At 47.1% G+C, this 21,837-nt stretch overlaps 2 protein-coding genes across 2 annotated transcripts in view; both read left to right on the top strand.

Moving 5' to 3' along the window:
* Positions 1 to 15,249: 15,249 nt before the first annotated feature.
* Positions 15,250 to 18,879, top strand: LOC128461455 (voltage-dependent calcium channel gamma-6 subunit-like). Its single transcript, XM_053446380.1, has 6 exons — positions 15,250 to 15,384; positions 15,998 to 16,108; positions 16,202 to 16,310; positions 17,899 to 17,973; positions 18,438 to 18,575; positions 18,659 to 18,879. The coding sequence occupies exons 1-6, from the start codon at positions 15,250 to 15,252 to the stop codon at positions 18,877 to 18,879; spliced, it is 789 nt and encodes a 262-aa protein (XP_053302355.1).
* A 2,927-nt stretch (positions 18,880 to 21,806) lies between these two features.
* LOC128461454 (POU domain, class 2, transcription factor 2-like) overlaps positions 21,807 to 21,837 on the top strand; it is a 6,032-nt gene continuing 6,001 nt past the window's right edge. Inside the window, exon 1 of the mRNA XM_053446379.1 lies at positions 21,807 to 21,827. Coding sequence (XP_053302354.1) covers positions 21,807 to 21,827 — 21 coding nt within the window. The remainder of the gene's footprint in view (positions 21,828 to 21,837) is intronic.

Below are 21,837 nucleotides of genomic sequence, written 5' to 3'. Positions count from 1 at the left end.
CTCACAGACTCTGAGGCCAGATTCCAGAAGATACGTGATCTGCCTCCCGGGGAGAGGATCACAGCAGCTTCCCTGGCTGCACGGTGAGCTGATGGATCCTGGTGGAGTCCAGGAGATGGTTCTGGGCTCCTGCCAGCCAGGGGATCTCAGCCAGCGCCGAGGACCTCCTGAGGTCAGCAGCCAAGAATAATCCCTTTGACTCGGGCCTCTAACCACCCATCAGGTCCCCGAGCGCTCCGACCTGGGAGATGTGAGAAGATACCACACGAGAAGACACGTTCAATGGACAGAAATATCAGATTAAAACACAAACAAACACATTTAAATGATGTCAGGACACAATCTGTCCAAACAGACGTTTACACACAGCTGTTGTATCATGTATATATTGTATATTTAAATATAACAGGTGAGTCAGACGTGATCTGCATCGCAAACATTCATCTCCAATTATCAAATCAGCCGTTCAGTCTGTCAGCACTTCCTGTCCGTCCTGAGCCAGCAGACGACCGGGGGGGGGGGGGGGGGGGGTAGTCAGTGTAATCAGATAACAGCCAATTAATCTGGTCCCAGAACCCCAGCCCTGCACTTCACATGATGGGAGCTGCTGGTTCGAGGCGTGGGCGGACATGTGGAGCTCAGCTCTCACAGCTCGGCCTCCTCCCCCCCCCGGCCTGCGGGGGGGGGGGGGGGGGGGGATCCGGATGAACCGCCTGACGTGGAGAAGTGATAAAGAACCGTGAACCCAGATTAAATGTCCCACAGCACAAACAACGTGTTGTTTCATTATAGGAAGAACTGCGGGGGTGGTTCCCCGGCTGGATGTATTTAATATGTGTAAGTTTATAACGACTCAATGTTTCCGGCTCTGAAATTATGTTTGTGTTTCTGATGTTGAAGCAAATTAGCAACTGGAGATTTTCACAAGAGAATCGTGGATCATGGATTCTGTGTAGAAAGACAATCAAGTATCAAGAAGAGTCAAAACCTCTGTTTATGTGAAGTTTTTCCTTTTCTATAAAAAGTCTGTTTCTGTTTAGTTATTTTATTTTTTAGATCGATGGAGAAATACTGCAACCTCACAAAATATGAAAATATATACTGGTTATGTATATATGCAGCTCATTGATCTATTTGAATATTTTAAAAAGTCCACAAATCTCCCATGAGGCGAGTGATCCTCGTGATTAATGGGTCGGCCTGAGAGCGACTGCTTCCCTGTAAGCGTCTTAGCTCGGTGGCCGATCCCCAAACTCCACGACACGTCCAGCACAGACCTGAGATCTGCACTTCCTGTGACACTCGGCTCCTGATTCAACCAGAAGCTCCTCAGAGACGTGACCGATAGAGATTCTGAAACTTCTTCACCTCAAGTGTTGATTCATTCAGGGAACTGAATCTGATATAATGTAGAAACTACACTTTACTCTGCTTATTAAATATTCTACAATATCTTACTCTCTATTACAAACAGTGGTTTTTAAATGTTTTTCATAAATTAAAAGTGTTTATATGTCTAAGATGTTATCATTTTATCTTTTTGGATGAAAATAACTATAAGTTGGAGGTTTTCTCTTTTTGGTTAAGTGTTTGAGGTTTACATCAGCAAAGCCTCGGGTGATGAAGGCTCCTCCTCCTCCTCCTCCTCCTCCTCTTAAGAGCACACGACTAATGGGATTGGTCGGCTTTAATGCTATTTAACGAAGGCTTGACTGAAGGGTCCGGGTCCTGGTTCCGCCTGAGAAACTTGACCCCCGCTCCAGAGTTCAGAGTTTGTTGTAACACACGTCACCACAGAAGAAGAACGTGTGATGATGGTTCTGAAGACGAACAAACGTCTCATATTTAAACATAAAGTTCAGGTTCAAATTCTTCTTTAGAATAATTATCGTCCAGTTTTGAGATTCGATTCTGAGATGAAAAACTCATATTTCTTATCGTGGGCAGTGGGAACCATCCAACACACAACTGTCCAATCACAGAGCTGGAAACTCAGATTCCCAGGCAACAAGAGGCAGATGAAATATGGCCTCATGTCAAATATGAACCGATTTATGTCAACGTGCTAGTTTTACATGGACGTCTGTAATTAAATCATAATTTACTAATGTGACAGCTAAAACTCGATTCAAACGAAATTTTTGAATTTGCTTACATATGTCCGTCTACTGTTTCTATTTGTTTTCATAAAGAAAAGGTCAAAGGTCACCTGATGCACAACAAAAAAGTTGCTTTTCACAAGGGGGAGATTTAAAACCGTGGAAATGTTAAACTTTCAGATTTCAGATGTTGGAGAATTGAATTTTTTTTTTGTTGTTCAACTCCAAAGACGGATTCACCCATGAAGTGAAGTTTGCCCCTGAACGAACTGGACGACCTCCCGCTGCTGGTTTGGGTGGGTCAGAGGTCAGTGACCTTTCTTCAGGGTCAGCTCCAGTGACCTCTCTGCCCGGGGGCGCCCTCTCCAGGTCAGCTGGGATCCGTGTGAAGCCGTGATGAGAATTGTTAACTGACACAACAGTTTATCAACGTGTATCATCACAGATCCTTAAATGTTATATTCTTTACATATTACATAAGTTCTGACGGTGGATCAAGTGAAGTTATTCAAGTGAAATCCAGACTCAGGGGCTGAAGGTGTCACACGTGATGTGAAGCTCATCAAACCTGCACCGAGCTGAGACACGCCAACATGGAGGCAGGGAGGGGCCAACGTGGGACCAGCTCTACAGAGCCTCTGATTGGTCGGTTATCATGTGAAAAATTACAGTTTTTCCTCAGTTATGATCAGGAACATTCAGTTCTTCCTGCTGGAGAATCTCAGGCTTCAATAAATCATATTTCATTCTCTAACTTTACATCTGCTGCCAATTTAAATCAAATTAAAAACATACGTCAGTTCCCTGGTATCAACACAAACTAACTCCCTCAAACTACAGACCCACAAAAACTACCACGTCTGAACCGGCTCCTTATTATTGACCAACACAGAATTCAAATAACTTTAAGCATAAGACTTTTGGAACCAGAACCACAGAGCGAAGTGAAGTGGTTGTGTTGCTGTGTATACACACACAACTGTATATGTACACACAGTACATCCCATAAGCTGCATAAGCACATGATAGCTGGTCAGTTCAATCCGTCAGTGCATTACATAAGGAAATAAATCTCACCTCATATGCACACCAGTAAAAACATATTTTTTAATTTGAATGTGAGAAGTAATAATGAAACCAGCAGAATCTCCTGGTTCCGTCTGCAGCAGCGACTCGGACACATCGACCCGGAGCTGCCAGCACATTCCCACTTTAAACCATTCACCTTACTGGTCTCTGTCCCACTGGTTCGACCCAAAGAAAACACATTACTGGAATTTATTTAGTGAAAAGTTTTCTTACCTGCTGAGAAGTTTGAGCTCCGAGCTGTTTAGTCCATTCAGCTGCTGATCAGCTTGAGGAGGATTGGCTTTGGGTGGATAATTTTAACTCTCTCTCTCTCTCTCTCTCTCTCTCTCTCTCTCTCTCTCTCTCTCTCTCTCTCTCTCTCTCTCTAACTCACACAGATACTGACACACACTGACACACATTGACACACGTTGACCCACATTGACACACGTTGACACACACTGACATAATGCATTTCCTAACCTCTTATCCATCACAACTACACATGTAAAACCCTTTCTGCTCTGATCAGACTGAACCAGGAGGTTGTGTTTTCACCTCTGTGTGTTTGTGTGTTTCTGAACAAGTTCACACAGAAACACACAAAGTTGGAAACACGAGGGACGAGTCAGAGAAGAGCTCGGTTCCTTTATTCACAGATCGTGAGAGTTTTTGTTTGAGAAAGAAAGTTTGACACTAAACTTTCTTTTGTATTTGCTGATCTTTAAAAACAACCTTAATTCTCTGAATCCTTCAACTACGTCTGAACCCTAATGAAGGATCAAATATTTTAAAATGTCCTTGCTCTTTAAGTCCAATGGTCAAACTGGTCTTCGCTCAGACAAACTCGGCTCATTCAGCTGTAAAGAGAAGCAGCAGTGGTTTGAATTCTGTATTTAAAACCCAGAGATCTGAGAGAACCAGTACAAATCAATGAAGGATCATGGAAACCAGACCAGGAGACAAACTGGAGTAAGAATCTTAACTTCACTTATTAAATGTTCGTTTTTATAACAGCAAACATTTCTGTCTTTAATCGACTGAATTCCCAGAACTGAGTCAAACTGTGTTCGACTTCGCTTTGATCACTTTGTCCTTTGATGTTAATCGAGGATTCAGCTGAGCCTTCACTGATCCGGACAGACACACCCCTCCATGTTTACAGCGTCCGGCTCACCTGATTGGCCGACTGACAGACACACTAACGATGCCACCAGACGCACAACAACAACACACCTGCTGTGATCTCAGTGAAATTAAAGCTGTTTGGGTTTTATGGTGTTTTCAGAAAAGTGTTGACGTTAGCATTTCAACCAAAGTTTGTAAAAACAAAAGAACAAGAAGATGGAGAATAACAGAAAAATACACAAATACATAATTAAATAAAAACAAAGGTAAAACTTAAAACTCACCAGAGGCAGTTTAGTGGAAACTAAGATGAAGGATTTTAGACCTGAAAATAAAAATGGACGACATGACGGCTCCCAAAGGTTAGGCCAATCCTCCTGATCACCCCCTGGTGGCTGGCTGCAGATGGGACATGAATATGAATATCAAAGTAGACGTCAGTTGTCTAACTTCTCTCTGCACCACAGACTGTTTATAGAATTCTGCACACAAGTGACAGAATATTTTAGAAGAGTTTGAGAACGACTCACAAACAGGGAGAACACACAATTACACACACACAACTTTACTTTATAATATAACGAAATAAAAAAAGGGTTAGGGTTAGGGTTAGGGTTTGTATGTGTAAATCGACACGTGTAAATCGTCAGATTTTTTATTAAAGTCATACTGTCTTGCTCTTGTGTGAAAGGACAGTTCCCTGCCCATCATGCTTTTATGTTTCAGTAATTGTGAGACCTTGACGTCATGAGGAAGCTCCAGCGTCGTCCTCGCTGGTTCTAAGCAGGTTTCATAAGCTGGTCGCAGGCCGACCTTCTGACCCCGGTCAGGCTAAATCCAGGTTTGGTGCCCTCCTCTGACCCGGCAGCACCTCACAGGGAGGATCCTCACCTTCAGATTAGGTCTCGTGGTAAAACCCACAGCTGCCGTGAACATAGAACCAGATTTCTGCCTGTTGGGTGTTTGGAGTCGGTTTGACTTCTTCAACTTCTTCATCTTTAGTAAAGTATCGAGTGTTTGAGAAACGGTTCAAATAATTTAAACCTCAGCTCAAAATATGCACCGATGGAATAATTGAAATATTTCTAAATTGTACTCAGTCAGTTTAATAGAGGCTTGAATGTGAGAATTTTGCTCTTATGAATTTGAGGCAAGTTTTTGATTATAAGGAATAATCATACAACTTAATTTATATAAAAACCTCTTTAGGAAGAGAAAGTAAAGTTCAATGATTCCAGTAAACTCAACATCACATTTTAAAACTAGCAGGAAGCTCAACGAGTGCACGGCTCCACCAAGGCCACAACTCAATGTTCAATAAGGTGAAAAGAAATAATTAATTCAACTTAATTGAAATTTGCTCCGAAATGTGTTGAATATCGTCTCAATCCAATCGGTGCAGCTGCTCTTGTGTGATCTCAGGAACGTGTTGTTAAAAGATGATGGTATGATGGCAGAACAGGTAAAAACCCAGGATCAGGATTTTTGTTTCCTGATTTTGGCCCGCCTTTTCTGCTGTCGCCTAGCAACAGGGCAGACACACAGTTCTTGTGTTGTGTTAAATGTTGTGTTGAAGGAACAGAAGCTTTTCTCTGCTGCAGAGTGAAAACACACACACGCTGTATCTGATTCAACATTAAACAATTAATACATCTGAATTAACTGATATGCAAATGAATAAATTCCCCTTGAGGATGATTGATTGTCGGTGGAGAAACGGCACAAATAATTATTCTGGTTTTTCCAACAGGCAGCACAAGTGCTGAAGAATAATTCTCTTTACAGAGCGACTCTCTTGTTCCAGAGCTGCTGAACGGTTTGATCCCAGAAACTATGAATACATTTGAATATTTCTGTTGGAACTAAAAAACTGGGTCTGATAAAACATTTGATTGATGGCTCAGGAGCAGCACGTCCAGAGAGTGTCCTTAACAAGCATCCTCATCGAGCGTCCTCACAGAGCGTCCTCACCGAGCGTCCTCACAGAGCGTCCTCACAGAGCGTCCTCACAGAGCGTCCTCACAGAGGGTCCTCCCCGAGCTTCCTCACCGAGTGTCCTCACAGAGCGTCCTCACAGAGCGTCCTCACAGAGCGTCCTCACAGAGCGTCCTCACAGAGCGTCCTCACAGAGCGTCCTCACAGAGAGTTGTCACAGAACGTCGTCACAGAGCGTCCTGACCGAGCGTCCTCACAGAGCGTCGTCACCCAGCGTCCTCACTGAGTGTCCTCACCGAGTGTCCTCACCGAGTGTCCTCACAGAGCGTCCTCACCGAGTGTCCTCACAGAGTGTCCTCACAGAGCCTCCTCCCCAAGCGTCCTCACCAAGCATCCTCACAGAGCGTCCTCACAGAGCGTCCTCCCCGAGCGTCCTCCCCGAGCGTCCTCCCCGAGCGTCCTCCCCGAGTGTCCTCCCCAAGCATCCTCACAGAGCGTCCTGACAGAGCGTCCTGACAGAGCGTCCTCACAGAGCGTCCTCACCGAGCGTCTTCACAGAGCGTCTTCACAGAGCGTCCTCACAGAGCGTCCTCACAGAGCGTCCTCACCCAGCGTCCTCACAGAGCGTCCTCACAGAGCGTCCTCACAGAGCGTCCTCACCCAGCGTCCTCACAGAGCGTCCTCACAGAGCGTCCTCACAGAGCGTCCTCACAGAGCGTCCTCACAGAGCGTCCTCACAGAGCGTCCTCACCGAGCGTCCTCACAGAGTGTCCTCACAGAGTGTCCTCACAGAGCGTCCTCACAAAGCGTCCTCACAGAGCGTCCTCACAGAGCGTCCTCACAGAGCGTCCTCACAGAGAGTTGTCACAGAACGTCGTCACAGAGCGTCCTGACCGAGCGTCCTCACAGAGCGTCGTCACCCAGCGTCCTCACCGAGTGTCCTCACCGAGTGTCCTCACCAAGTGTCCTCACAGAGCGTCCTCACCGAGTGTCCTCACAGAGTGTCCTCACAGAGCCTCCTCCCCAAGCGTCCTCACCAAGCATCCTCACAGAGCGTCCTCACAGAGCGTCCTCCCCGAGCGTCCTCCCCGAGCGTTCTCCCCGAGCGTCCTCCCCGAGTGTCCTCCCCAAGCATCCTCACAGAGCGTCCTCACAGAGCGTCCTCCCCGAGCGTCCTCCCCGAGCGTTCTCCCCGAGCGTCCTCCCCGAGTGTCCTCCCCAAGCATCCTCACAGAGCGTCCTGACAGAGCGTCCTGACAGAGCGTCCTCACAGAGCGTCCTCACAGAGCGTCCTCACCGAGCGTCTTCACAGAGCGTCTTCACAGAGCGTCCTCACAGAGCGTCCTCACAGAGCGTCCTCACCCAGCGTCCTCACAGAGCGTCCTCACAGAGCGTCCTCACAGAGCGTCCTCACCCAGCGTCCTCACAGAGCGTCCTCACAGAGCGTCCTCACAGAGCGTCCTCACAGAGCGTCCTCACCGAGCGTCCTCACCGAGCGTCCTCACAGAGCGTCCTCACAGAGCGTCCTCACAGAGCGTCCTCACAGAGCGTCCTCACAGAGCGTCCTCACAGAGTGTCCTCACAGAGCGTCCTCACAGAGCGTCCTCACAGAGTGTCCTCACAGAGCGTCCTCACAGAGCGTCCTCACAGAGCGTCCTCACAGAGCGTCCTCACAGAGCGTCCTCACAGAGCGTCCTCCCCGAGCGTTCTCCCCGAGCGTCCTCCCCGAGTGTCCTCCCCAAGCATCCTCACAGAGCGTCCTCACAGAGCGTCCTCACAGAGCGTCCTCACCGAGCGTCTTCACAGAGCGTCTTCACAGAGCGTCCTCACAGAGCGTCCTCACAGAGCGTCCTCACCCAGCGTCCTCACAGAGCGTCCTCACAGAGCGTCCTCACAGAGCGTCCTCACCCAGCGTCCTCACAGAGCGTCCTCACAGAGCGTCCTCACAGAGCGTCCTCACAGAGTGTCCTCACAGAGCGTCCTCACAGAGCGTCCTCACAGAGCGTCCTCACAGAGCGTCCTCACAGAGCGTCCTCACAGAGCGTCCTCACAGAGCGTCCTCCCCGAGCGTTCTCCCCGAGCGTCCTCCCCGAGTGTCCTCCCCAAGCATCCTCACAGAGCGTCCTCACAGAGCGTCCTCACAGAGCGTCCTCACCGAGCGTCTTCACAGAGCGTCTTCACAGAGCGTCCTCACAGAGCGTCCTCACAGAGCGTCCTCACCCAGCGTCCTCACAGAGCGTCCTCACAGAGCGTCCTCACAGAGCGTCCTCACCCAGCGTCCTCACAGAGCGTCCTCACAGAGCGTCCTCACAGAGCGTCCTCACAGAGTGTCCTCACAGAGCGTCCTCACAGAGCGTCCTCACAGAGTGTCCTCACAGAGCGTCCTCACAGAGCGTCCTCACAGAGCGTCCTCACAGAGCGTCCTCACAGAGCGTCCTCACAGAGCGTCCTCACAGAGCGTCCTCACAGAGCGTCCTCACAGAGCGTCCTCACAGAGCGTCCTCACCCAGCGTCCTCACAGAGCGTCCTCACAGAGCGTCCTCACAGAGCGTCCTCACAGAGCGTCCTCACAGAGCGTCCTCACAGAGCGTCCTCACAGAGCGTCCTCACCCAGCGTCCTCACAGAGCGTCCTCACAGAGTGTCCTCACAGAGTGTCCTCACAGAGCGTCCTCACAGAGCGTCCTCACAGAGCGTCCTCACAGAGTGTGGTAATAATGCTGCTGTGTAAAACCTGTCGACCCTTTTGTTCTGTTCATAATCACATTGACACATCATCAAGAATCTGAAGCGTTTCCAGATGATGATCTGAACCGTGACCTGATGATTGGGTCTAATTGTCTTTTACACAATAGCAGCTGAAGATGGAGGCGGAGCGGCCGATTGGCTGAGCCAGCGGCTGGAACACAAGGTCACACAGAAGCAGAACGTGAAGAACACAATGTTTGTGTTACAGTGTGTCACACAGAGGACTGAGAGGAGCTGCTCCACTTGTTCTCTGAAGAACTCTTTGTTCTGCTCCTCAGTTTCCAGAGCTTTCCTCTTTCCTCCGGTTTTGAGCTGTGATGATTATCTCTTCATCTCTTTCTGCATCACACTCTTCATCTTCCAGCCAGAGGAGGAGTCCTGGTTATGGATTCTGCCAAGAGACACAGCACTGCTCTTATTGTTATAGCCTTATGTGCTTTATTATAATACTATATTTATCATTGTAATAGTTTCTGTGAGATCAAAGAAGCCTTGGTCTGTATCTTCTCGTGTTTTTCTCTGTTTCTGCTGATTAATAAAAGATATCAGCTGATAACTCTGGATCCTCAGCTCCAGCTCATACGTGAGGACACCGTCTCCTCCTCCTTCTGTCTCCTCCTCCGTCCTCTCACTTCATTCTCCCCCTCACGTCCAGTCCTCTGTGTCTCTGACCTTCCACACTCAGTGTTTATCACCATTCAGGGCACATCTGACTGCAGCTTGCTCGCTCCCCCCCCCCCCCCACTCTCTCCCTCTCAATTTAACTAGACCAATCTGAACAAACATTGATTTCAGTGCCTTAAATAAAGCTGATTAAATAACATGTGCAAATATAAACTTTATCCAGTTTGTTGAATTCTCTCCTGTTGGCTCCAAGTTTTAATAGAAACCTGCTCAGTAGTTTTTTGTGTAATCTTACCGACGGACACACAAACCAAGCGACAACAAAGTGACTGAGCTGAAGGTAACACAATCTGCTGCTCTCTGACAGACACTGGTTCTTCTTCGTTGGTGTTAATACTTGATAATACTACTGTTATGAATACTTCTACTCATGGTCTTGATTCATTCTCATTAAGGGAAACAATGGTTTGACTCAAATTTCTCAACACAACTTCCAAAGTCTTGTAAGCTCCGCCCACTTTGTGACTTGTCTCATTCGAGTGATGCAAAAACCTACTCGTCAACACAAACAACTCCAATTCTACTTGTTCAAAATGCTTTTGTTTACGTATTAATGAACCTTCGGGAAAACAACAACATTAATATTTCAAATCTGATTCTTGTTCAGACTTTAAAAAGTCTTCAAAGCTTCTAACACAACATCCAAACGACTGCAGACGTCACAACTTCACGTGTTCTTCTGAATCAGGCTGGTCTCATCACAAGTTCGTAGGAAATGCTAATAAAAGTAATTCACTAGAATTCGTATGAATTCCACTAAATCGTGAGTCAGGAGGCTGGGGTCACGTGACCTATGTGCTTCTCTCTCTTCGTGAAAACAAAAAACATGGCGGACATTCATCTAACCATAACCCTAATATGAAAAATACATATGAAGTCTGCACCAGGGTGATTCAGCAGAGTGACACCGCAGGAAGAAGCTGTTCCTGAACCTGCTGGTCTGGGATCGGAGGACCCTGTAGCGCCTCCCAGAGGGGAGGAGGGCAAACAGTCTGAGGCTGGGGTGTGAGAAATTGGGTTGTTAATGAACAAAGGTGTCTCTAACTTGGTCCAAAGTGAAACATATGATTGTGTATGAAGCAAACATACATATATAGACCATATCTGGACATTAAATACCACTTAAAACAGATTTGACAGATTTGATCCAGCTTGGACCTCAATGGGTTCTGAAACAGTAAACCTGAGAAATGTAAACTTTGTCGTAGAACAAAAAGTAAAGACTTCATCGTAAAGGTCGTGACCTTGGGATCATCGTAAAGGTCGTGACCTCTGGAGTAACATTATGTCAGTGGGAAAATTGTGGATGGCTCCTGCTCCTCAGGGATGACCTTTGAACCTTGCACCAGAGTCAGTTTGGATGGCTTGCAGGATGGAAACTAAATATGCAACAGACATGGTATGAACTGTTTTGGATTTGTCCTGAACTCCACTACCATAGCCCAATGCAAACCCATAGGGGGCGCCACTGAGTAGGGTCAAACCTTGAAAAAAATAGATTTGACCGTTTTATTAGTAAGAAAAACTAAATCTGACTAAACAGGTGTTTTTCTCATAACAAAAAAACATAGAGAAGCATGAAAGGTTCACGTTCGCAATCTCACATATTAATGAAAACACATTAGAACTACAAAAGATGGGGACAACTCACACACACACACACACACGTACAGAAACGCCATTCAATTTGTAGTTCTCTGTGTGGTTCTTCCTGGTTGAGAACAGGGTTGTGAAAATAGGGTTTAGAAAACATATTAGCGGTTTGTTTTTTTAACCATGAATGAAAATATTGAAACTGAATCACACATATCTAGACATAGATATCATCAAATCATATTATTATTAAGAAACATTGCTAAAATATAGCGTTTTACACCAGGAATACAGCAACCTCCGCCATCTTGCTTTATCAGAGCGCTGCGGAGATCCAAAAATGTAGCGCTAAAAATTTGTATGATTCCTTATAGTACGATATCTTTCGAACCGTTTCATGAGACCAGGTTGTCTGAATCAATGTCACGGCTCCAGACCATGTGACCGAGCCAGCAGCCAACCAGCAGCTCTCGAGGTGTTGAATGTACAAATCCCTCTTGAATCAGTGGGAACGGAGACATGAGCCTGACAGCCGGGGGGGCGGGGGGGCTGCAGCCCTTTCCCCTGGGTCGGCTTTAATGTCATTAACAGGTGGGGGGCAAAAATAGATAGAGGATGCATGAGATGCACATGCACACATACACACACACACACACACACACACACACACGACCCCATCTCCTCAAGTGTGTGTGTGTGTGTGTGTGTGTGTGTGTGTGTGTGTGTGTGTGTGTGTGTGTGTGTGTGTGTGATTCATTTTCTCTCAGGAACATTTTCGAGCTGCGACACTCGTCCATGTTGTCGTAAACACACATTCACTAACAGAAACCACAATGAGGCTGCGCACGCACACACAGACACAGACACACACAGACACACACATGAGCCATTCTCTCTCTCTCTCTCTCTCTCTCTCTCTCGCATGCACACGCATACACACACGCACACACACACACACACACACGTCCTCTCTCAGCCTGACCACAGAGACACTTCGACCTCCGCCCCCTTCTCTCTCTCTCTCTCTCCCTCCCTCTCTCTCTCTCTCTCTCTCTCCCTCCCTCTCTCTTCTCCCTCTCTCTCCTCTCCTCGCCTCTCCCTCTCTCTCTCTCTCTCTCTCTCTCTCCCTCCCTCTCTCTTCTCCCTCTCTCTCTCTCTCTCTCTCTCTCTCCTCTCGCCTCACCCTCTCTCCCTCACCCTCTCTCCCTCACCCTCTCTCACTCTCTCCCTCTCTCCCTCTCTCTCCTCTCCTCGCCTCACCCTCTCTCCCTCTCTCTCCTCTCCTCGCCTCACCCTCCGTCACGCCGAGCAGAACCACACACACTCAGAAACCAGGTCAGCGACTTGTTAATATCGTTGTTGTGACGTTTGTGAAGTGGCGGCGAGCGTTGGTGACGCCCGAGTGCAGCACGTGTTGAAGAATGGAGAGAATCGCATGTTTGACTCCAGCATGACGTCATGTGGCTGCTGAACTCCTTTGATTTGGGGGGGTGGGCTGGTGTTGGTGGGGGGGGGGGGGGGGGGGGGGGGGTGTGTAATAAAGCTGCCCTGGCCTCTTCTTCAAACCCCCCCGGTGCCCAGCGAGTCCAGGTCGCTGTGTGACACAGGAACTTCACTCTCGCTGCCGATTCCACGACGGCTTATTTCTGGAGACAGTCGGAGGATATTTTAAGAGTCGACTCGTGAATCCAGGTCTCGGCGCCATAATGAGTTTCTTCCTTGTGCCACCAACGCCGCTTTTCCACCGTGTCCAACTGGATTCCTTATAAGGAAGGTCGTGGTCGGGTCCAATGCGTGAGGACAGTTTCCTTCACACAGGTACCAGGACGCTTCAGATCAGATCCTCTCTGCTCGGTTCACTTTGCTTCTTCTTCATCGATGCAAACTCAGAGTGACACATTTTCATTGCTGCCATTTTAACAATCTGCTTTTATGTGAACAGAGAATCTGTGATTTAACCATAATATGATACAACAGGCGAGTTGTGATAACAAACAACGAACAACAGTGTTTCCCCAAGTAGCACAACTCTTCACCTTCAACGTGACAGAGAGGCTGCAGGTTTGATGCTTACATCTAACACGTGCACCTGCTGAGGAGCCTTTGAGCAAGACGTTCATGACCGCTGAAGGAAACTAAAACGTGAACTTTGATCCGAAGCATCGACACAGTTCTCAGAGTTTTGATGAAGTAGTCAGTAATCAGTCGTCAGCTGATAACGAACATTTTTATTGAATTGTATGAATTGTAATTGAGAACAAAGCATCTTGTTTATTAAGGAATTGTTTGTGATTCGACGCGTTTCTTTAAATTCTGCCAAAGTCTTATTTCAAACGAACTTCAAAGCAGAACTTTCCTTTCATCTCGTGTCACACGGATCTAAAAATCATCGTCCTGGTAAATAACAAGAAATCAGGTCAATTTGATTGTGACATTTGATTATATAAGATGTTCCATTAACAGTTGTTGGAGAACTTCCATGCTAACGAGCCCCAACTTGCTCGTTAGCTCGTTAACGAGGCGGGCGCTGATGAAGTCGAGCTATGTTCCCCCCCCGGGAGATATCCTTGGTTTTGCTAAGAGGCCGATTTGTGTGTCTGTTGTCACCACGTCGTGCAGGAACGCGTGAGGACAGCTGCCTCGCTCGCCCTCGGACACAAAGACGTTAACGTTCACGTCGTCTGCAGCGAGTGTGCGTGACTCCTCCCCCAGGAGCGCGTAGCCTCACGTGATTGGTCGGTGGTCGGTGGCCTGAACCTGTTCGGTGTCTCTATGGCGTCTCGGAATAGACGGCAGGTTGTGATTTCACTATGTCACACAACATCTGAAAATAGACGAGGGATTGTGATTCTACTATGTTAAGTGTTTGTGTGTTGCATCACGTTTCACATACAGAAGAGAAGAGGAGAAGAAACGCTGATCTGAGACATGCACACGTTGTTTAGAGTTTGTTCTCACTGCACAGTCACAGAGAATCACACAAACGTTGCAAACACTTGTGTTTAAAGCAACGAACAACGAGGCTAACGTGGAAAAGTGACTGTTGTGCTCACATGTGACTCGAGTCTGTTTCGTTTACTGGCAACAACTTTATTGAACGTGATGTTTTACACGTCAGCGATTCAACCTGAAGGATCAACAGGTGTTTCCTCATCGAGACGAGAAGCAACAACCTGGTGTAAATATGATTTAAAGTTTCTGATCCCAGATGAAACACATCTTTATGTTTCTTCCACTGCAAAGTTATTAACTCGTGTTTTATGCTCATCTTTCCAAGTGGATCTTGATACTTTAACTTGAACCTCTTCGATAATTTGATAAAATAAAACATCTCCACTGATCAAACAACCTGCTGCTCCAATGTCTCTTATATCATAAACATCACGTCCTCTTCTTCACACAAAACGTATGATTTATTGCCTTCTTTCATTTGAAAACTGGTCATAAAACCATCAGAAACACACGTCAGTAATAATTGAACTTTCTCTCTCTCTCTCTCTCTCTCACCTTTAGGGAGGATCCCGTCTTTTGACCTCTGACCTCTTCCTCTCTCCCTGGAAACACTTTTCCTCACCTCCGCTCTAACTCCACCGTCTGGGTTTCTTTTTTAAAAATGATTTACTCATCAGTTCTGCAGCTGTCGTCCAAGCCGCCATTTTTTCTGGAGCTTTCTCTCAAGAGGAAGTTGATTCCCGTCTTTTCCTGTTAAAGACGATTTGTTACTCAGGAAAGTTTTTGGGTTTGAATTTTGTCTTTTGTTTTTTTTCCATTGCACTTTTTTTTGGTTAATTATACTGTTGGATTTAATTCAGTCTGTTTTTCTACCTCTTTGTCTCCTCCTCCTCTTTCTGATGCTGCTCTTTGTCGTTTTCTCTCTGGACACAAACTGAGGACACACAACCTCTGAGTTTCACTTTGTGTGTAGCTGGAGTGGACGGCACAGCTCGCTCTCAGTTGTGTAGTTTTTATATGTGGTCAACCTTTTTTGTGACGGACATGGAGGGCGGTGCACAAGGAGGAGCGTCCCAGGGGATGGCCGGGCTGATGACCGGGCGCAGCACGTTCGGGGGGAACAAGCGGCGCAGGACCACGTCGGGGGGGCACAGCATGAGCGAGGCCCAGGAGGGGAAGGTGAGTGGGAGTTCTCTTCCTCTGATGGAACCAGTCCACCAAGAGCTGCTGGTCCACCGGCCAGGAGACACAGTGGAAGTAGAGGAAGGACTTCTAATGATAGAAGATACATGTTTGTCTGTAACATGAAGTTATTCAGGGAACAGGGAGCAGAACATGACCAGACAGGTAGAGAGTCCATAGAAGAACCTCCTGAAGAACCAGGAGAACCATTAAAACCTCCAGAACAACAGTAGAAACCTTGCAATGACCATGAGGAGCTCCAGAGGACTAATAGAACCTCCTGAAGAACCACAAGAACCATTAAAACCTCAAGAACATTAGTAGATCAGTCCGAATGATCGTTAGAACCTTCATGTGACTCGTAGTCCTCTGGCAGAAGGCGAGTTGTCCTCTCTGTGTCTTCGGTGAATCATGTTCAACGTCACAAACAGAAACAGAAACAGAAGAGCAGGAGGAGAATAATAATTTTAAAGTCCAGATGTGAGGTCTGCAGGTGGATTTACTGGAGATCTATTCTGATGGCTGCTGATAGAAACCACATATGTGTGTTTATGTGTGTTTAGTGTGCGTTTGACACTGACACAGTTGTGTGTTGTGTTTCCCTCCCCAGATCAAGCTGGCGTTCTTCGTGGCCATCGTGGGCGTGGTCCTCACGGTGCTCGGCGTGGGGACGGAGTTCTGGGTGGAGCTGTCGGCGCCGAAGACTTTCTACAACAATCAGGTGAAGCTCAGGTTCTCTGTTCCCTCACACTCACACACTGCACCTTGAGATCACACCTCCTGATGTTGTGTTGTTGAACCTCTCTGATCCCAGACCTGTCTGACGGCTCACTACGGGCTGTGGAAGGGCTGCACCAAGACGCTGTGGGTGGCCGACATCGACCCGGAGAGGGAGAGCTGTGGACCGGCTGAGCTGCATGGAGGTGACCCAGTGACCGAGGGACTGGTCTCAGTGGGAGGAGGGATGAGGGAGGGAGGGAGGGAGGGAGGGAGGGGATGATTGACAGCTGACTGACTGGAGGGAGTCGGCGTGAATGAGTGGCCCCCCCGACTTAGTGTCCATACAAGTAGAGCTGAACTCAGAGAGTGAACGGTCCTGTCCACAAACTGCTGAGTCACAGTCTGCAGCACGTTTCTTTTGAGTTGTCTAAAATATAATAAATATAAAAAAGCACTGTTTAAGATGAGAAACCAAATTTCCTGTCATAATCCAGTTGTACTGAAAGTCTCCCTGCAGGTTTCCTAAAGGTTCCTGATCTGCTGATGGTTTAATAACTTCTGCTTTGGACGTTCGGTGAAAATATGATCAAAGCTATGTTCAGTATTTGTTCTCTTTTCTGTGACTCACCTGTTTCAACTCCCTCTGTGGGAGAGTGACTCACATGGAAGCAAAAGAGAGACGTCCAGTGTGTGTGTGTGTGTGTCTGTGTCTGTGTCTGTGTGTGTGTGTGTGTGTGTGTGTGTGTGTGTGTGTGTGTGTGTGTGTGTGTGTTTGTCGTCTGGTCCAGACAGGATGTGTGTTTGACTTCCAGCTGAACAAGTGGGAGAGTTTCAGAGGGTCAGTGGTTCAGTGGGTCGGTGAGTCGCCCGGGGACGCACAACAAAAACAGACACAACAGACAAACCACAGTCTGGGACAGAGAGAGCTGGGGGGGGGGACAATCGACCCAAAGGTTAATGAGTCCTTCCTTAACCCCCCCCACCCCCCCTTCCAACAAGATTCAATTTGATAGGCTGAATAGTTTGTGTGTAATTCTGTTAATAGGCTGAAACAACGAAGAAAGAAAGAAGGTAAAATTTGCAATATTTGCTCACAGACCTGTCAAATCTAAATTTTTCAAACACATTCAGAAACAACACAAATCGCTTAAATCTTCAACACTAATGGACAATAAAAACAATCAAAATTCAAAAGTTTTAAATATCAATCAGTGCCCAGACCGTCACAAAGTGCAGCTCCTGTTCAGGAAGTTCAAAATGAGCCTGATTTCCATCTGTTTATTAAGAAAGACGTGAATTACCCCCCCCCCCCCCCCCCGGTTGAACGTGACGTGCTGATCTGGGACCTGCTGAGTTCTCCTGGAGGATTCAGGTGAACACGTGGTCGCTGGTCCACGAGAGGAAAAGTCCAATCACCGTCCGACAGTTTCACTGCTCAATCGATGGAGATCTAAGAAGTGTGTGTTGTTGTGGAGCGGGACGCTCAGAGGACGTGCTTTTGATCGCACTAATGAAGAGTGATGTGTGTGTGTGTGTGTGTGTGTGTGTGTGTGTGTGTGAACAGACCGAGGTGTCACAATCTATTCCACGACCAGACTCTAATTACTGTAACACATCCTCAAGTTCTCACCTTGAGCTCGCCACTGACGTTCACGCCTGATTATGTTTGATGGAGAGAATAATTGAAAGTAAAGTGTAACAGGGGCTGGGGGGGGTGGGGGGGGTGAGCTTCATTGAGTTGCAGCCGTGACAGATTCTCTCTCTCTCTCTTCCATCTTTCTCCTCTCTCAGAATCCAACTGCACCTACTTCAAGTTCTTCACCACCGGAGAGAACGCGGTGATGTTCCAGAAGACGACGCAGAAGAGTGAGTCACTCACCTCCTCGCTCGCCCACTCCCTCGTTTCTCTGCCCCTTCGTCTTCCTCCTCTCCTGCTCTCTCTCTTTACTCCTCAGCTCCAACATGTCTGTCATCTCTCCCTCCTCTGCTCCTCTCGTCCATCTCTCTCCCAGAAGTCTCTTTCTGTCCCGCCTCCCTTCACCCCCCCTTCCCCCCCCACGTTCACCACCGTCTGCTCTGGTTGGAATCTATTCCTCCCACGCTGCGTTCAAGTGAAACCTCTCGTTCCACCGGCAGCTCCACGATGTGTTCAGATCCCAGAACAGACTCACACATAAAGGAAACGTGATATCTGTGTCCTTGTGTTCTAAGGTTATAGAAGAAGTTCAAAGCCATTTTCTGGGCGACCTCCATGTGCTAATAAAACAAAACCAGCTGTTTTCACAGCACATCAATCTGATCCCTCTGACGTGTTGTTCTCACCTCTGCAGACCTGAACGTGGCGGCGGCCATGTTGGTGATGTTCAGCCTGTTCCTCATGGTGATGGGCGCCATCTGCATCGTCATGGCTCTGAGTAAAGAAATCCTCTTCTTCTTGAAGCCGGCGTCGATCTGCTTCATCCTGTCAGGTGAGAGACGACCACAACACACAGACAAACCTGTCCCCTCAGGAGCCCTGTTGACCTCTGACCTCTGACCTCTGTGTGATCAGGCGCCCTGGTGCTCCTCTCCCTCATGGTGTTCCACCAGTCGGTCCTCGCTCTCCTGGCCAGCGACCACACGGTTCCTCTCCACCACGAGCTCTCCTGGTCCGTGTCGTGCATCGGCTGCGCGGGCGCCGTCCTGGTGGTGGGGGGGGCCCTCTTCCTGCTGCTGGCGCTGCCCGTCAGCCCCTGGCAGAGGTGCCTCCCTCAGAAGGACAGCAGCAGCTAGTGGCCCGGAGGAGCTGGTGCACTTGAGGTTTCCCAAAGACGTCTCAGCAAACAGAGATTACCTCGTCTGAACATGTGAAGGAGTCAGGAGTAACATTTTTAATAAACTTAATAAACCTTCTGGTCGCTTTGCACAACTCAATTAATATTTAATGAAGGACAACTTGTTTATTTGTTGATCATCTGTAAACTCTACTGGTAAATTGTAGTGAAAGAGATTCAGCGAGTTAGCTTCAGTGTAACCTGAGGTCTGGGGCGTGTTTGGGAAACGCTCCTGAATTGTCTTACTTCACTGCTCGTTCAATAAAATCACAAAGTCCTTGTTCTCCCGGCTCCTCGATTCGAGCTCAGTGTCAAACGTTATCACCTGAAGAAGCAGCTGAAGCAACACTGAGCAGCTTCCACTCACTTCTCACTGAGCAACACACTCAATTCTTCATATTTTAACAGTTTCCCGCTGAATATTGGAGATAAACTCTGGTTTTTAATAAGTCCAGAGTGATTTTAACTGATCTCAGTTCAGCCCGAGCTGGTGGTGACAGTTTGTGAGTCTCAGGGAGAGAAGCAGGAAACTCTCTCATGTTCACACTCACACATCAGACTCACTCTCGTCCGGCTGCTTAGTGTTGCCTCAAGTTCAAATCTATAATCTATCAGTATTTCATGCAATCGTTAAATATGTATGGAGGTGATTTAAATCATCATCTAATGAACCTTTATTTTCACTGAATGGAAAAAAGTAGTAGTTTAACTTTTATATTTATATTTCTAAATTAGACATTTGTTGTGTCTGCTCCACGTATAACAAATATATTAATAGTAAAAATGTAAAAATTGATGGCAAACAATAAATATTTACCAAAAACGACTTCCTGTTTCCTCACGTTACTGACGACCGACAACACAAACACAAACTGAATCAACAGTTCATTATCCTCCAGTATGAGGAACTAGTTAAAATCACCGGTGGATGTTTTGTCAATAAAATAATATTCAGGATTGATTTTCATTCATTCATTCGTTCACATCCCTGTAAAGATTAATATTAAAGTCGAAGCTTCAGCGTTAAATCAGAGGGAAGCTCGTTTTTACCTATAGAGCGTGGCCAATAGGCCTGACGCTGTGGCAGGAGAAACACAAACCTGAGGGACAAACACTCTGACGTGGACTCACACACAAACACACAACGTGAAGTCAGAACCTGTTTTGAACAGCTGACGTCTTCTGTCCACTGCACCGTAGAGAATCACATTGTCTCCCTCAGGTTAGAAGTGATAAAGGGAAATGAACACAGACCCCGAGCCGTTCTGCAGAGAATCACAAACCGTGAGTGTGTTGAGTAGAAACCAGGCCAGCGGCCTCCTGGTGGTCGGTCAGTGAATCATCCAGAACCGAGCCACGTTCCACCGAACAAAGAAAACCAGAACCCGAAGAGAAACAATGATTTAATGAAACCCGGGAACAGAAAACCAAACCAGGAGGGAAAACACAAAATAAACTGATTCAACAGGATCCACACAAAACTACTCTAACACAAACAATGTGAAGTAAATAGATCATACACAACATGTACACTGAGTCATGTGACTAACCTTGAGTCTTGTTATGTAATTTAATAACTGAAGGAATAAAGTATTTTCAGATCAAGCAGCGGAAAATATCCAGTGTCCCTCAAACGGATCAGGTTAGTTTTCTACAACATGTCAGTGCAGTTTGTCCCTGTGTCCATCACCAGGCTGCTATGGACCTTACATATATATTACATATATCAGATGTCTCTGCAGGGACGTGGATCTTATTGATTTAATGTTCTACTGTAAAATCTAACGATCTTTTTATAAAACTAATTCTTACGTTGATCCAGAGAATGTGTTTCCTGAGGACGTGGGGACAGACGATCTGTCCCTGAGCTCTGTGGACCGGCTCCTGTTGCTTCCACACCTCAGACAAGGAGGTGCTGAGGGACAGACCCCCCCCCCCCCCCCCCCGACCACCAGCCCAATGGGACCTTCTGCACCAGTGGGTCTGAGGGGGGGTTTGAGGTTTCACCCTGATTCACAGGCTGCAGCTCCGGAGCTCTGGACCAAGTTATTCACTAACAAGACGAAAACTGATATCAAGCTTCAAATATTTACAGATTTACTGGCTTGAACCCAGAAGTGAGGTGTGTAGTTGAGGTGGACGTTTCTAACAGACACACACACACACACACACACACACATACACACACACACATATTTAAAACATGTCTACAGTAACAGACACATTCAATCAAGAGCTCCTGGATGTCACACGTGTTCGGACAGGCATCGTAAATATAAAGCTAAATGAGCTGTGAGCTAAAAAAAGGAAGTAATTGATCCTTCATGATATAAATACATATATATATATATATTTATATACACATAAATATAATAAGTAAAAAGTAAACAAATTAATACTGTAACCCATTTATGAGAGCAGATTTACAGTTTAACTTTTAAATAGATGAATGCCATGGTGTGTGTGTGTGTGTGTGTGTTTAGCACAAGACTAGTTCCCTGTTGTGTTGTATGGTGTGTGTTTCATTTTCTTCACGAGACAGCGGTGCTCAGAAACGTGACATAGGAGGGTTCAGAGAATCAAGCTTTTCCTGCAGAGGGTGTGGTCTACCTGGACCCGGAAGGAGAAGGTCTGGTCTCAACAGCTTGTCCCCCCCCCCCCCCCCCCCCCCCCCCCCGTGGCTGTTCCCAAGCCATAGAATTTTGAATGCCCTAAATCACTGAGGCGCAATAAATGCTGGGATGGGCTCAGCTGCAAAGGATCTGCCCGCTGGAGTCTGGTTTCTCTAGGAAGGAAGGAAGCGTTGGAAGGAGTCTTCAGAATGGGACATGGGACAGGGGACAGACTCGTCCTGCCTGGACTGAGACGCAGCTGTTTAACACCAACATGTCCACCAATCTTCTCTGGGTCAGGGACG

This window comes from Pleuronectes platessa, chromosome 18, assembly GCF_947347685.1.
Source record: "Pleuronectes platessa chromosome 18, fPlePla1.1, whole genome shotgun sequence".
NCBI lineage: Eukaryota > Metazoa > Chordata > Actinopteri > Pleuronectiformes > Pleuronectidae > Pleuronectes > Pleuronectes platessa.
This window is presented reverse-complemented; position numbering and strand designations above follow the sequence as displayed.

Coding starts and splice junctions, on each gene's coding strand:
- LOC128461455 (XM_053446380.1), top strand. CDS start 15,250: ATGGAGGGCGGTGCACAAGGAGGAGCGTCCCAGGGGATGGCCGGGCTG. Junction 15,385..15,997: donor GCGAGGCCCAGGAGGGGAAG/GTGAGTGGGAGT, acceptor TTCCCTCCCCAG/ATCAAGCTGGCGTTCTTCGT. Junction 17,974..18,437: donor CCAGAAGACGACGCAGAAGA/GTGAGTCACTCA, acceptor TCACCTCTGCAG/ACCTGAACGTGGCGGCGGCC.